At 35.2% G+C, this 15,672-nt stretch overlaps 1 protein-coding gene across 18 annotated transcripts in view; it reads left to right on the top strand.

The window, feature by feature from the left end:
• The window catches only part of GULP1 (GULP PTB domain containing engulfment adaptor 1), a 383,611-nt gene that overhangs the window by 228,555 nt on the left and 139,384 nt on the right, over window positions 1-15,672 (top strand). For 16 of the 18 annotated variants that reach the window (XM_072612613.1, XM_072612612.1, XM_072612615.1 and 13 more), the window contains 2 exons: window positions 2,378-2,453; window positions 12,036-12,097. In XM_072612613.1, coding sequence (XP_072468714.1) covers window positions 2,426-2,453; window positions 12,036-12,097 — 90 coding nt within the window. In that variant the 5' untranslated portion in view covers window positions 2,378-2,425. Of the gene's footprint in view, window positions 1-915; window positions 1,777-1,964; window positions 1,988-2,377; window positions 2,454-12,035; window positions 12,098-15,672 lie in introns of those variants that run through there. The other 2 variants (XM_072612618.1, XM_072612620.1) reach the window with 2 other exon arrangements.

A 15,672-nucleotide genomic window follows, 5' to 3' on the forward strand; every position in this document is an offset into this window, starting at 1 on the left:
AAACTGAGGTAAACAGGGTTAAGCAACTTGCCCATGGTTAAACAGCTAATAACTGTCTGAGGTCAGATTTAAATTTAGGAAGGTGAGTCTGGGCTTGGCATTCTCTATTTACTCTGCCGTCTAGCTGCCCTCAATAATTTCCCAAGACACACTAACATATTTTGTTTTCCACAGGGAACAAAAAAATTACTTAAATTCATCCTATATCTAAATCTAACAGTTCTGAAAGCACCAAGCAATCCTCATCAAATAATCCAAAAGAATGTTGGATATGGAATGAAAAGACATAGGTTGGAATCGCTGCTTCATTACTTATTCACAAAGTAACCTTGGGCATCTGCTTACCCTTTCAGGGCCTCATTTTTTTTGTTGTTGTTGTAAAATGGGAGAGAAAGGAGTGTTGGGATAGATTCCCCCCCCTCCCCCCATTTGATCCCTACACCTTTGGATCTGTGATATTTTGATCTTGTATCATAGGGTAGTTTTTGCCTACAGTGCCACAGCCTGGGTCTCTGAAGGTCAGACCCTTCAGAGCATAGCTTAAATGAGTACAATAATTTTCTTATGGGATCACAGGGTAAATTCTCACTTTCACAGTGAGTTTTTTCCAGGGTGCTATATTATAACAAAACTGCACTAAGATTTATTTTTACCAATGAGCTGTAGAATCTTAGGTTGTTAAGAGCTAGAAAGAACCATAGAATCATTTCCCTTCTACTTACACATGAGGAAACCGCCCAGGGTCACAAAGTAATTTAATGATAGAATTTGAAGTAGATCACTATTTGTGCATGTGGTGTGTGGTGTGTGTTTGTGTGTGTGTTTGTGTGTGTGTGTATGTGTGTGTATGTGTGTGTACACACAGAGTTCTCAAAATGGGGAAAAAACATGACAATGGTCAGTTATTTATAATACTTGTGATATTATATATAAGGTGGTTCTACCGCTAACTACAGCTAGCATTGCCTTAATTTCCTTATCAGTAAAAGGAGGAAGTTGAAGTGCATCAGTTTTTCAGGCCTGTGCTGACTTTAATGGTTTAGGATTCTTTATTCTATATTCTACAGCTTAAATTGGAGGCAGCTAGATATCACAGGGGAGAGGGTGCTAGGCCTAGTCAGGAAACCTAAACTTCCTGAGTTCCAATCTGGCCTTAGACATAATTATTAGCTGTGTGACCCTGATAAAGTCACTTAACCCTGCTTGTCTCAGTTTTCTCATCTGTAAAATGAGCTGGAAAAGGAGATGGCATACTACTCTAGTATCTCTGTCAAGAAAACTTAGGAAGTCAGCAAGAGTCAGACAGGACTGAACAACAACCAAAAAAAAAAACTTTAAGTCATTTCAGTTTTTTCTGCTGTACCTCACCCCCACCCCCCTGCAAATGAGAGGCATGCTTGTTTGTAGGGTAAGATAGATGAGGCACAGGGTAGTGTAATGGATAGAGATTGGCAGTGAAGGCAAGAAGATGAACATTCGAATTCTCTTAATATGTAATGACTGATTTTGGGGAAGTTATTTAACCTCTTTGCGCTCTAGGCATCTCTCTAAAGCTGGTAGTTGCAGAGAAAGTGTTCATTTGAGTTGGTAGCAGGAGTTTCCTTATCTGGGAATTCCTTACACTAATGAAACCACAGGTCTCTTCCCAATCCCTATTGTAAGGTTGCTATAACAACCTCACAGTGACATAGTTAGAATTTACTCTTAAGTTCCAGAAGAAAGTTGCTGTATACTCTAGAGTTGTGCTAGAAAGCCCCCAACCCCCATCTCCCAGGTGTATGCTATGGATTTCCTTGTATATGTGAAAACAGTGTAAAATGGTGTACTTCTGGCCCTGTCTTCTCAAGTGTTTCATAATTGTGTAATTCTCAGTCTGTTATGAGAAAAGCACTGCTGGCCTTCCTTATTCCGGCTTTTGTGTCTCTAAAAGACACTTTATTGAACTGGTACAAGTCAAAGTATCTTCTTTTTATCCAAGATTGTTAATGTCAGTATAACTCTCTGTTAAAATGCCTGTCATGAATAAAAGCCTAGCAGGAAAGAAGTCATGTCTTATCTGTTCCTAGATTTGATGTCAGATTCTGTCATAATGTTTTTATCACAGGATTTGGGGATTTAAAAAATGGAATAGCTTGTGAGGGTTTGCGGTTAGATGATTCTGCTCTCTGTCAGCTTGCTCAGTGGTTGAACTCAGAATCTCCTGGTCTTGTAGCAGTAGAATAAGAAATAGACAGACTTGTTTTGTTTTTTTTTCATGTGATGAAAATATTTGAAAGTCAAATTTATTTTATCCATAACAATGATATATTGATGTTTTAATGATTCTTCTCCTGCCTTTTTTCTTTTCTTTTCTTTTTTTTTTTTTTTTGCTTTTTAGGGTAAAGTGCAGCAAAATCAAAAATTTATTTGTCTGTGCCTCATCATCATGAACCGTGCTTTTAGCAGGAAGAAAGGTAAGTGATATGAAGGGATAAATAATAGTTGCTTTTGTTATTATTATGAATGATTATCATGAATGAAGAGACTTCCAGTTGGCCTGAGAATTAATATTTAATGCTAGAATAAAGACTAAGTAATTTCTGTTTCAGTTTTAGTATTTTATCAGCCTCTAAGTCATAACAGAAAACAAGAATTTGTCAAATTTCTTTCTTGGTGTGTAGCGTGTCTGGTAAAAAAAGGCCAAGGAGTCAATCTATGGCTATTTTAAGGCCAAAGTTTGCAAGTTGATAACCTAAAGAAAAAAATCACACATTTGCATTTGTTAAGTCTCCTCTAGAGAATCAAAAGGGGGTCCTGTTTTCTGCCCAATTCATCCTTCCTTCCTTCCTTCCTTCCTTCCTTCCTTCCTTCCTTCCTTCCTTCCTTCCTTCCTTCCTTCCTTCCTACCTTCCTTCCTTCCTTCTTCTTTCTTTCTTCATTGATTCACTCATTTATTTATTTATATTCTTCTCTTTCCCTATCTACTGGTTTTGCAACTACCCCCAACACTTAATTATCCAGATAATCCCACCATCGCATCTTTTCCTGGGAAATATGGTGACAGCCCAAGCAGAGAAGCTGAGAAGCTCTCCATTCGACATCCCCTTTTTAATTATTCTTTTCTGTAAGAGTATGCTAAAGGAAGTTGACTAAGAAAGAAAGAGAAAGAACGTCACTTGAATAAAAGCAAGGCAAGCTAAATATTACCCAGAGAGGACATTCAGGACAATTGATTTTAGGACTATGAAAATATTTGTTTAATTGTATGTATTGGTATTTAACTCCAGATGCTACAAGTATCACAGAAAACTTCTCTGTATAATTTTCTTTTTTTCCCTAAATTGAAATACAACCAGGCTATTTAGAAAGTCGTTTACTAAAGTTGCTTCTCATATATCAACTAGTCTTTCAACTGCAGGGTCTTCCCTCCCAGATTGATTTTTTTGCGGGAGGGGGGATAGAGGCCCTTCTCTCTCTCTCTCTCCCCCCCACATGTACATATGTATGTATATATATGCACACATGTGTGCATATGCATATATACACATGTATGTGTACATACATATATGTATACTCACTCCCTAATATCCCTAAATATCATAAAGGTCTGTAATATTTTTCACAACAGGGAAAGTACAGCAAGAAAATTTTCTATTTGTTAGCACCTGTATCCTTTGCTTCATTTCTTTCCTAGCCTTAATCACAGAATGATCATTGACTCAGTCAAACTGAGACCTGGGAAAGATTTTAACTTAGAAAAGCCAAGGTCTCCCACTGTATCGGGGGCCATCTCTAGTCATCCTGATCTGTATCTTGCCACTGGACCCAGATGGCTCTGGCCCTCCTTCATTTAAATCCAGTTCACTTGCAAGTCATGATGTCTCCTTCCTGATATTGTGGTTCTCTTCCAGAACAAATGACAAACAACAAACCTTTGACATGTGAGAGTAGTCCACCATTGTCATTTGATATGATTCTTGACTTTGTGTTTATTTAACCAGAAATGGTTGATAATTTGAATATTTCCCAAACTCCAGTGCAACATTTGCAACACTTATCTGTTATCTCTCATTCTTATTACATGTCCATAATGATCTGTCGTTAGCCAGCTCTGGTATATAAGTCATCGTTAGTTATATGCTGCAACTTATTTATACCTATCATGTAGCCTGATCTCAGAAATCAATAATAAATTTTAAAGAGAGAGAAAGAAAAGAAAATCAAATATCAAACCTGGCAGAATATCTTCCATAATTTGCACAGATTAGAAAGACCTTGGAATTAAAAGAATATCAAAACATTCCAACACGTAGCACCATGCCTTTCACCTGGTAGGCAATTAATAAATGTTTACTGACTGATTTTTAAAATCACGGAAACAGAGGATAATGGATTTAGATCTGGAAGGGACCTCCCAGTTCAGTTCCTTCAGTTTACAGATGAATATGCTGGAGCCCAGGGAGGTTTAGCAACTTGCCCTAAGTCTTTTTTTCTTCTTTATTTTATTCTGAATTTAAGAAATAAAACAAGCATTTCCATAACATGGTAGAATAGAAAAAAAAGGATGGTCCATGAAACTGCATAGCTATTATGTACAGCTTGCTATTCTTTTTAAATATATAATAAAGTTATAATGTAACTTTCTCCCCCCCCCTTTTATTCCTTTCCTCTTCCCAAGTATTAAAGCATCAGAGATAAGATTAAAACCAGATCCTTTGACTGCAGAGTCAGTACTTTTCAACTACAAATCAGACCATTTAAAAAAGTGTTTTTTATCCTAGAAATCCCTTTAAAACAGTCATTTTATTCAAATCATAACATTTCAATGAAGAAATAAAAGATGGGGAAATAACTAATATAGCAAATATGTTTTGTATTGTGACAAAATATTATTTAGACTAGAGTAAAGCCAAGTCAAATTTGCTATTGACTTTCAGTTATGGATTTAAAAGAATTAATTTGCTAATTAGTATGGTCTCAGTAAGGATTGAAGTACAACAATAGTTCACATTTACATGGTGTTTTGTAGTTTAGGAAGCACTTTGCTAAACTGCTGTTGAGATATTATTCATGTCATGAACAAATGCGTACACACACCAGAATATAAACAGGTTGTCTTCTAAAAGTATATGTGTGTATGGTAGGCAGTTATTTGTAACTTGTGATGGATTTTTCCATGGAATTAATTTATGGATGTGGTAGGTACATTTTAGAACAGTCCTCAAAAATCCATACTACATTTGAGCACTTCACTGTCCATGTTTAATGAAATTTTCATGGGAAAATTCATTTAGGATTCTAGTTTGAGAAAGCAGGATCACATCTCCCCATTCCAGATTGGGTTGCCACTACTGTGGCTTCCAACCAAGCTGTCTTTTCTTCACTGGCCTACTGTGGAATAGAAAAGAACCAGATTCAGTTCACATAGAGGGCTGGGTTTTTTGTTTTTGTTTTTGTTTTTTTTTAAAGGCATTCTCTAAAAGGCCATCCATCAAACTTTCCTCCTGTCCCTAACTTACTATTGGCAAAAAGGAAAAGCTGACAGGGTTTAAAAGGATTCTTTCCTATTCCCTTCCCACCCTGTTGAATTTCCTACTCCCCTTCCCTGCCACTCCCCCGCCTCATTTTAGATCACTGAGAAACAGTAATCCATTAGTGTTAAATGGTGGCTCTTTTTTTAAAAAAAACAAAGTACTGAAGTGAGACTAATTTACATTTCTGAAGAAAAACATAGTTCAGCCTTTCTGGGCTTAGGTCATGGGAGTTAAGGTGGGGGCACGGACCTGAACTAAACCGTAAAACGTAGCCTCTGTGAAGCTGGAGGAGAGTAATGACTTAGCAGCAGACCTATGTTTAAGTCAGGAAAACAATAGCAAAATTGCCCAGCTGCCTTCTCGTCTTCTTCCCCATTACTCTTAGTCACTATTAACCCTACCACTGCCATTTAGACCCCAGTCCTGGAGTGAGGTAAGAATCATTAGAGCCATAGGATTTCAAACTAGAAGAGGTCTTAGAGGTTTTCTTGTCTAATCTTCTCGTTTTAGCATTAAGAAAACTGACTTAGGTTCGATTAAAGAGTTATGTTTTCTGACTTAATGGTCACTCTCTACACTGTCCTGCATCTGGGGAGTAAAGGGAGACAGAAAGTAGATAAAGTAATTGTACTAAGAAGTAGTTGGCAAAATAAAAATGAAGTTCCTATTGGCACTAACTATTCCTGCTTGACTTTCTGTATGTAGGGGAAATGGGATAAGACGAATTTCCCGGCCTGCTTAATATAGAGATGTAAATTAAATTCCTTTTCCTTGAAGGAATTATGTCCTGCATAACACTTGTTAGAGTTTTATGTTAAAGGTTAGAGTGTTATGTTTAAGGCCCACTAGAACCTTTCATTGTACATATATCCTCAGAAAATGAGCCTTTAAAGTCACTACTCATGCCTATTTATTATTATATATACAACCTTGGTTCCTCTCTCCAACAGAGTAAGATTAAGAGACTGGAAACCATATGGTCTGGCTTAAATTCAAATTCACTCCTTGTTTCAGTGTGTATGTGTGTATTCCCTAACTCCTCTCATTCTCTCAACCCTGAGCTAAACATTATTACTAAGTAATAAAAGCTCTGATAGGTGATGAATTTGTCCTTTAACCAGAAATTTAAACTTGGGATTATCAATCAACTTTGCCAGTTCTAGCAAATAATCTGAATCTGAAATGAATTGAAATATTTAGTATCCCTCAGTTTCTGGTTAAACCAGTAACAGTCTGATTTAACTATAACTTGAGAGGGAGAATCTATTTAAATGCTTTTGCTTTTCTCTTTACTAGGGAACTAATACATGCTGATTATCTGAAACCATAATTATACCCCTAGAGAATATAATTAATGTCATTTTCAGTGAGTGTTCTAAGCATGTAGTTTGTGCAAACTTCCCATTTGCGTTATGGAATGGTATTAGATGGCCGTATATTTAAAATATTTCTAATTTCCTTACTTAACAACATAATGCATTTGTCGCTAAATAATAGAGTGTATTGAAGTTGAAAGAAAAAGACCACCTAATCTGTAAGATAATTGCTAATATAGCACATCAAATGCCTCAGTTGGTGTTTTGGTCATGTAATTTGTTATGCCATTAAACCTCTCCTTAACTGATGTTGCCAGTTACTTAATTTGTTTTTAACCAAATGCTACATTAAAAAGCATAAAACATATTACTAGTGATTCATTTTGAAAACTTTGAAAAAATATGTTAAACAAATGGCTGTAATCATTAGCAAATAAATGTATATTAAAATTTAATGCATATTGTTGTTGTGTAGCTTCAGCTTTAATATTATCTATTTATCTTTCTCATTATGTTTGTAAGTCATGTATTCTGTTCATTACATCAAAAATGAATTATCTAATAGCAAACCATTAAACACAACATCCAAATAAATAGAGCTAAATTGATTCAATGAATTGTGCTTTATTCTCTTTTAACTCATCAGCTGTCAAATAGAGGTTTTCTATGTTTTAGCAATTTAAAAATTCAATATGAAGATTCTATATTTTGAAATTTTTTTCATTCAAATTGGTAATGGTTTTACAGATTAACCTTATACATCCCTTAGATTCTCAAGGTTGTTGGGTGCCAGAATATACATAGTAAGGTTTTGGAATGTTTTTATATGAAAATTAAGATTAGAAGAAAAGCTTTTTTATATTTCTATGTTGAATACTATAAAGAGAGATGTTGAAGAATGAAGATAAGAAACCTCACATCATCCCTGCCTGTCCTGGTTCTTTGTTTCTAAGAGATAGTGTTCATATATTAAGGAGTACTGAAATGTTAAGGGAAAAATCACTGTGGAAAGAAAATCTGAATTTTTTCTCATTCTTAAGCATTTTATACTAATTTTTATCATTCCAGAATTGTTGTCTAAATACCTGTTGTGATAGAACATACCTAAGATAGGGTCACAATGAAAGATTTATTTCAGGAATAGTTATTTTTTTAAAGCACCTTTTATGGCTGTTCCAGTTGTGAATTTGACATCTTCAATAAAGGCATTAGAACTGAACAATGAAATGTGGGTTAGTGCCTCATATTTGCTGAATATATAATTAATCCATTTATTCAATAGTTTAGGAGAGCATTGTAATCTGTTTTGGGCCCAGCCTTCCACTGGCTATGGAGGTGGATATCTAGGTCTCTTCCTAGGTATCCATGGTAACCTGACCATCTCTAATGAGGTATTAAGGTAATTATTTTGCTTATCAGCAAGTCATCATGAAACAATACTTTTCTAGTGCTTACATACTATTCTTACGGGTAGCAGATTTATGAATTTCACCAAAATAACCTTTTTTAAATTTTAAAAATAAAAGAAGTCAATTCTCAATAACTTGGAAGTTGAAAGGACATGAATTCTTCTTCTACCCCAGAAAAAATATGAACTATTAGATTCAGAGGGGCTAGCAACACTTTTTACAACTCTGAGGGGGCAACGTTGCCCTCGGGAGGAGAAGAAGAAGGGTAAGATACCAGGGAAAATGAAATAGCTTCCTAGCACCTTCCAAGTCTGATCTTTCATTATGTATTTTGTTTGAATTTTTATGGCTAATTAGAATCTCAAATCCCAAATATTCACATAAGAATAAAACAAATTCAAAACTAAATAAAAAAATACTTTTTAATTATTGATTGTTATTTCTTCCCATGAACATGCATCATTAAAACCTAACTATTTGTACTTTTGGGAAAATACAGTCCATGTGTCTGCTTATTAGTAGTTAAGTGTTACATCTTTTTGAAGCTCATTAGATATTCATTAAACTGCAGTTTTTAGGGTATCTGTTTCATATTGTGTTTTAATCAATCAAATAAGTCAATAAACATTTAGTAAGCATTTGTGATGTGAGCATGGGAGAAATAAAGACATGCAAACAGTCCTTGCCACGAAGGACTTCCCATTCTCATGAGAGGAGACAACATGGAAATAACCAGACACCTATTTAACATACACCAAGTGGATGGAAGGCGATCTCAGACAGGAAGATACCAGCAAATCAGAGAATTGGGAAAGGTCTCCTTTAGAAGGTGGGAAGTGAAGGTAGTTTTGAAGGAAGCCAGGAAACATAAATGAGGAGAGAGAGCATTACAATAATAGCACATTTATGTGGCTCTATACAGGCTGAAAACCCATTTATCACTATAATTCTGAGCTGTAGCAGTCAGGCATTACTAACTCCATTTTATAAAGAAGAAAACCGAGGCCCAGGGTGGGTGATTGACTTGTTATAGCCTTATTAAGTATCTTCTAATACTAAGTGTGCTCTTTCTATTTTACCACCATAGCTTTCTCCATATGTCCATATGTTGAGAATGAGTATTGTGGCAAAAGTATTTCATTGTTCATTTTTAAGATAAAAAGAACATATTAACCAGCATTTATTTTACTTGCATCAAGCAATTATCATTAAACAAACCAAATTCAAATGGAGATACATAGTATTGTACCGAAATATAGACTATGTTCTCCATTGAAGAGAATGCAAGACATCTTAGTCTTACAAGTTTTAGTGCCATGAAGAGGATCCCAAGTTCTCATAAGTTTGTCACTGAAGCACATCCATTGAAATAAGTTGATCGTCCATGTTCTTGTGGAACACTTTTGCTCCTGTATCCCCAGAGTCTACTATATTGCCTGGAACATGGGAAGCATTCAGTAAAATACTTCTCACAGGACCCAAACAAGCTGAGTATGGAGTGCTTTATCACCAAGACAGACATAAGCTGTCTTTTCCTTGCTTTTGTTTCATTTTGCTTCACAATTTAGGGATTGTCTTTTGCCTTTCTTTGTATGCCCAGGATATAGCACTGTGCCTAGTGGCACTTAATAAATAATTACTAATTGCTTTGCTTTTCTTTCCTTTTTTTTTTCAGTCACAAGAACTTATAAAACAGTTAAGGACTAGAGAATTTTTGAAAAGAGAGTAACTACAATGATGAAATTATAATTACTCCCTATTCTAATGACTTTGAGCAATTCATTGACTTCTTAGAGCCCCAGATTTTTCATCTGTAAAATGAGAAAGTGGACTAAGTGACCTCTTTGGATCCTTCTAGCTCTGAATATTTAATCCATTGATCTCAAGTATAAAGTTGGTCCCAGTCTTATTATTCTGCCAGTGGCTCTGTAAGAATTTTAATCACTAATGTTTTTATCACCTTCAAAGAAAACTTGAATTTATTATCATATTTAAATCATTTATATATCAGCACATAGATAAGGCCTAAATTGAAGATTTTTCCCTTACAATAATTTTGTCAGTTTCTAAGTGTTTGCAGTGTTAATTTCTCAATTCAGACTTTACACAAATGCATTGTTTTTAATAGTTTTAAATTTTTGATTTCACTAAGCAATTAAGTCATGCTGTCAATATATAATCTAATTCACAGTGGGGTAGAAATAGCTATAATGTGTATTTCTTGTATATGGGGTTATCATTTAAAAACTTCATGACATATGCAGGGGATGAAAAGAAAATTGTTGAAATTACTTAGCTGATATGATTAGTCTAATGCAATTAGATATTTCCTCCATCTATTGGTAGCCATGAAAAGAAATCCAATTAGACATTATCTGCCAGGCTAGAGTTCAGACAAATCAAACCATTCCTCGATTTCTTCCTTCCTCCCTCCCTCCCTACCTCCCTCCCTTCCTTCCTTCCTTCCCCCCTTCTTTCCTTCCTTCCTTCTTTCTTTCCTTCCTTTCCATTGTTATTCCTCTCCTTTCTACCCCCTACCCTTACTCTTTTCTGGGTAGAGTTATGAACTGGGGATCATGCAAGCTCTGGGCTCGAATCCTACCTCTACCATTTACTGAAATACTACATGACTATTAGTTGTTGCTGTCATTAATAACAATTCAACCATCATTATCAAGTACCATTTTCTTCAGAACATATTTCTGGGGGAAATATAAGTTTGGATAAGGAAGGGTTCTTACCCATTTATATGGAAACAGGAACTCAGTTCTCTATAGAAGTAACGTCATACACAGTGTTATGTTCCTGTACCAACCCACAACATGTTTTTTAACCCTAATGTCCTTGGGAAGATGTAAATTTATCTCTATAAGTAACTACGCTTGAGAGAAAAGCTATCCTAAACTCCAATCTGGAATTGAAAAGTAAATAAGAAACAAGTTTCAGCTTTAGCAAGCTTCACATTAAAAGATATCTTTGGTATTCTTTGGAGTTTAAGGGGAGTCTCCTCTAAGTTCTCCATAGGTTTCAAGAACCCCAGAACTTGCCTATCTCAAACTGGCCAACCAATTTCTTCATTTCCTCCTTAGTCGTCCAGCCCAAGTGCAGAAAAGCCCACCCTGATAGTAAAAGTAACTTGGGAGGATGAGATTGACTTCCTCTCCCATATTCAGCACAGACCAGACTGCTTGACTATCTTCTTTCTATCATGCTACTTTTTTCATGCAAGAAAGTCAGTAGAGGAGGGGGGATGGCCAGGAATAAAGGTAGAGCGGTAAATAAAAGCCAACACAATTACAATTATATAGTTCAGTCTGCAGTAGGAATGGGGAAAGCAAGTCCCTGCTTCCTCATGAAGGAAAAAAGGAATTATGCAGAGAGATGCTATATTCTTGTGAAAGCTCTCTGGCAATGAGTTCTACATCTCAGGATCTATTTAGATTTCTTTTTTTTTTCAGCATATTTAATACAGAAAAAGGAAAGTTTCAATAAAAAGTATGTCCTTCAACTGCGTATTTTGAGTAATTAAATGTGTTCCCTGGTTCTGCAGTCAGAGGACACGAATCCAGATTTTGCCTTTCAACTTATGAGTGTGAGTTTGAACAGATTGTTTCATCTGTGAGATGAAGGAATTGAGCTATATGATCTTTGAAATTTCTTCTAGTTCTGTATTTCTGCTTATTTGTATATGATTTAACTTGGACAACCATGCTTACCACACTGCTTTATATAATTATAAATACATGAATATGAGAATGAATATATGTTTCATCAAATGCTACTGTTCTTCATTACAGATAAAACATGGATGCATACCCCTGAAGCTTTATCGAAACACTATATTCCCTATAATGCAAAGGTAAAAGTGCTTCATATGTTACTTCATTTTGCTGTGCTACAATATTACAGTGCAGTTTTGTTTTAAGAAATAATTGTTTTACATGACCATTTCCTAGAAAAACATCTGAAAGGTTATAGGATATGAATTATACTACAGGCTTACTCTTACTCTAGCTGATGTTTTATTGCCCCAAAACAGATGATTCTCAACATGTTTTATTGTATTTGAAGTAGAATTGGTATCTCTAATAAATGTATAGTTTAAAGTTTTCATCCCTACATGTATTTTCTTAGAATGATTTCAGTGGCAGATCAGGTCAAAGTCTCAAATACTACCCACTATATGATCATCACCCAGTAACAAGTGGAATAACCAACATACTATGCTTGTTAACATTTTAATTTATATCAAGGAAAACTGGAGGTTGAGGATGTATGTGAACCTACACATTTAAAAAAAAGAGCTGCTTTACTTTTAACGTACATATTGTGACCATTTTGTTATCTTTGGAATATAAAATCAGAGAATAAACTGAAAAGATGAAATTCTTCTTTCTTTCTGGGACCTGTTTGTTCAAGTTACTGCATTTTAACGGACTACACTCTAAATGATGAAGCCATATCCAGTTTCTCCAAGCATTAGCATTTGCTTATTGGCAGCCAAGGACATGAGTATACAGGTCCTTTAAACAACTATTTCAAAAGTTTTTCTAGGGGAAGAAGTGCTTTTCTGGAAAGTTAGTGTGGGCACCCAGCTTACAATATTTTTTCAGGTTAAAACGTTGTAAATTTCAAAGCAGAAGAAACGAGAAAGGGATTTTTAAGGGGTGTTTGAATAAATGTGATTGAATAGAAATAGCATATGCAGCAATCCTTTGAAGATGTAATAGGAGTGAGGTCAAAACCAGTGGGAGGCTGTAGGAATATTGTTATCCGTTGAATCAGTAATCTAGGGAAAAGAGAATGTTGAGATTGGCTTTGGGAATTTATTTCAGAGGATCAATGAGCATTTTGTTTTTAGAAGGGACCAGAAGGTCAGTGATGTTTGGATACGATACTTCTAGAGGTGCTGTTCTAACATCTGAATCAGTAGTGGGTAATGGGAGCTTTAAAGGTCAGTCCTGGCAAAACTACTTCCAAAGGTGGTGCTCAACAGTGAGATTTTTTAAAAAATACATCAACAGTAGGGGTTTTCTGCTGACTAGGAAGGCGTGAGGAAAGTAGTGCTATGTGAAACTAGGATAACTGAAATCATCAAGATATCTATGAATTGTACTGCAAAGCTTGCAGGGAGATTGATTTCTTTGATTATAGCAAAGCTTAATTAAATGAGTGGAGTTGATTTAACATTATCCACTTTCTCCATGGAGTTCTCTGCAGATAGTACAAAGTACGTGAAGTCAGAAACTGGAACTTGAGAATTATTTTTAAGGGGTATAGACAGCCATTTACTAGTTACATCACATACCAAGCAGTAAAAGTGATAGTTTGCTGTAATGATGGTGGTCTTATGCCTTTCAAGTTACACAACTTATTAAAAAGAACAGTGGAATTAACTTTAAGTTAATTAACTTTAAGTACATACATGATTGAAATAGAGCAGTGTCAAATGACATAAGGAATTCTATCCACTTTATCATATGCTATTTAATATATGATTCAAGCACAGGTCTGCTAGCTCATGATGACATTTTCTTACAGCTGGTTCCCATATAAGCAAGGAGACAAATTTAAAGGTCCATAGAAGTTTGAAGAGATCTTTTCATCTGTTCTTTCTTTCTAGGACTTGGGATATTCATATGGGGCTCATAGAGGCTTTTTGGCTGCATTTGTGGATGTTTCTCTGAACTACAGGCAATCAAGTCCTCCAAGGTCTCCAAGGTCCATGTTATAGTGGGCTCAACTTGGCAGACCTGTTAATAAGCTCTTACTATAATCAAGGCAATATGCTAGATTCTGAGGGCAATGCACATCTGGTCTTTGTTCTCAAAGAGATTATAATCTGTTTTTTTTAATGTAATGGGTTCTATTTAAAAGTGTTTGACACCCCTCCCCCCCACTAGATGTCTCCAAGTTAAGGCTCGATGCCCAATTACCAGCGATAGTGTAGAAAGGGATTTCTTTTTGTGTACAAGTATTATTTATGTACTAGAATGCCTTCTGAGATTGTATGATAGTGGGAAACATAAGGCAGGTAAATGACTAATTGTAGTGCAAGACATTAATTGCTAAATATCATAAAAAGCAGTACAGCTAGAAAGATATAAGAGTTCAGAGGAAGGAAATGTTACTTCTATTTGAGGGCTATAAAAAGGAAAGCTTTTTAAAGAATGTGACCTTTGAGCAGCACATTGAAGCACAGGTTTGATTTCAACATGTAGAAATGGTGACAGGGGTATAGGTTGGTGAATTCAGGTAGAAAAAAAAAAACAATAACAAAGACAAGAAGTTTACAGAAGCAAAGGATATATGTGGAGACTGGTAGCAGTAAAAGTTTTATGTAGAGGAGTGATATGTATTCAGGTACTCTTGAATGAACTTTACCCTGTAGAAATAGGTTTGAGAGCAGAAAAATGGCATGATCACAATGATATTTTAGGAAATAAGTCTGGTGACCTCATGCAGAATCCATTAGAGAGAGGAGAGACTGGTAAAGGGTAGGTTGTTGGAAACTACAGTTGTATAACATACAAGACTCAACAAAAATCGTAGAAATGGAAATGGGAAAATGGAGATGGATATGAGAGAAATGACAGTGAGAGAATCAACAAGACTGTTTTGTTACTGTTAGGATTTTGAGGTGGTTGAGAAAGGAAAAGTCAAAGATAATCCCAAGATTTCAAACTTGGGTGAATAAGTGAATGGGGATAGTGTTAACACATCTATTACTTGACTTCTTTTATTTGGTATCCTTCATACATTGATGTCCTTTATTTCATATGTATTCACAAACTAACAGAGCTGGTAATTTTATATAAGTAATAGCTAGCGAAATTTGTTTTTGATGTTTTTCTGTTAATGTTGACAATATCTTCATTCTTAAAATACTGGTGCAGAGTAAGGACTTAATAAATGATGATTTTTTTTCCTTTTTTCTTAACATTCCAGTACTTTTTAGTTTGCCTTTGGAAGATTCCATAGATAAACATTATTCCATTTTATAGCAGATCCTATTTTATGGAATTCCCATTAAATAGTCATTTTGTGTTCATTTCAATTCCTGCAAGCGTTGTAAAACAAAAGTAGGTAATTAAGAGGCATTAGATTAGGTACCATTCTGTAAAGGTGTCATTAGATTTATTCCCAATATTTATTGATGGCATAAATATTATTAGCCCACGGGGAATCCTGCAGCATCCTCTCCATTGTTACTTTTCAGTATCAAAGAAAGGTATAAATTCACCAAACTTCACTAGCTTATTTAAAAGGTTAATTAGAACTTTGAATAAGGTGAAGTGTTTAAGATAGGGAAAATAATGAATGGACACTAGCGATGTGAGTCCAGGACCAATAATTTAATTTTTAAAAATTTATTTATTATTGGTTTTCAACATTCACTTCCATTAGATTTTGAGTTCCAAATTTTCTCCCCAT

This window comes from Notamacropus eugenii, chromosome 5 (genome assembly GCF_028372415.1).
Source record: "Notamacropus eugenii isolate mMacEug1 chromosome 5, mMacEug1.pri_v2, whole genome shotgun sequence".
In the NCBI taxonomy this organism is placed as follows: Eukaryota; Metazoa; Chordata; class Mammalia; order Diprotodontia; family Macropodidae; genus Notamacropus; species Notamacropus eugenii.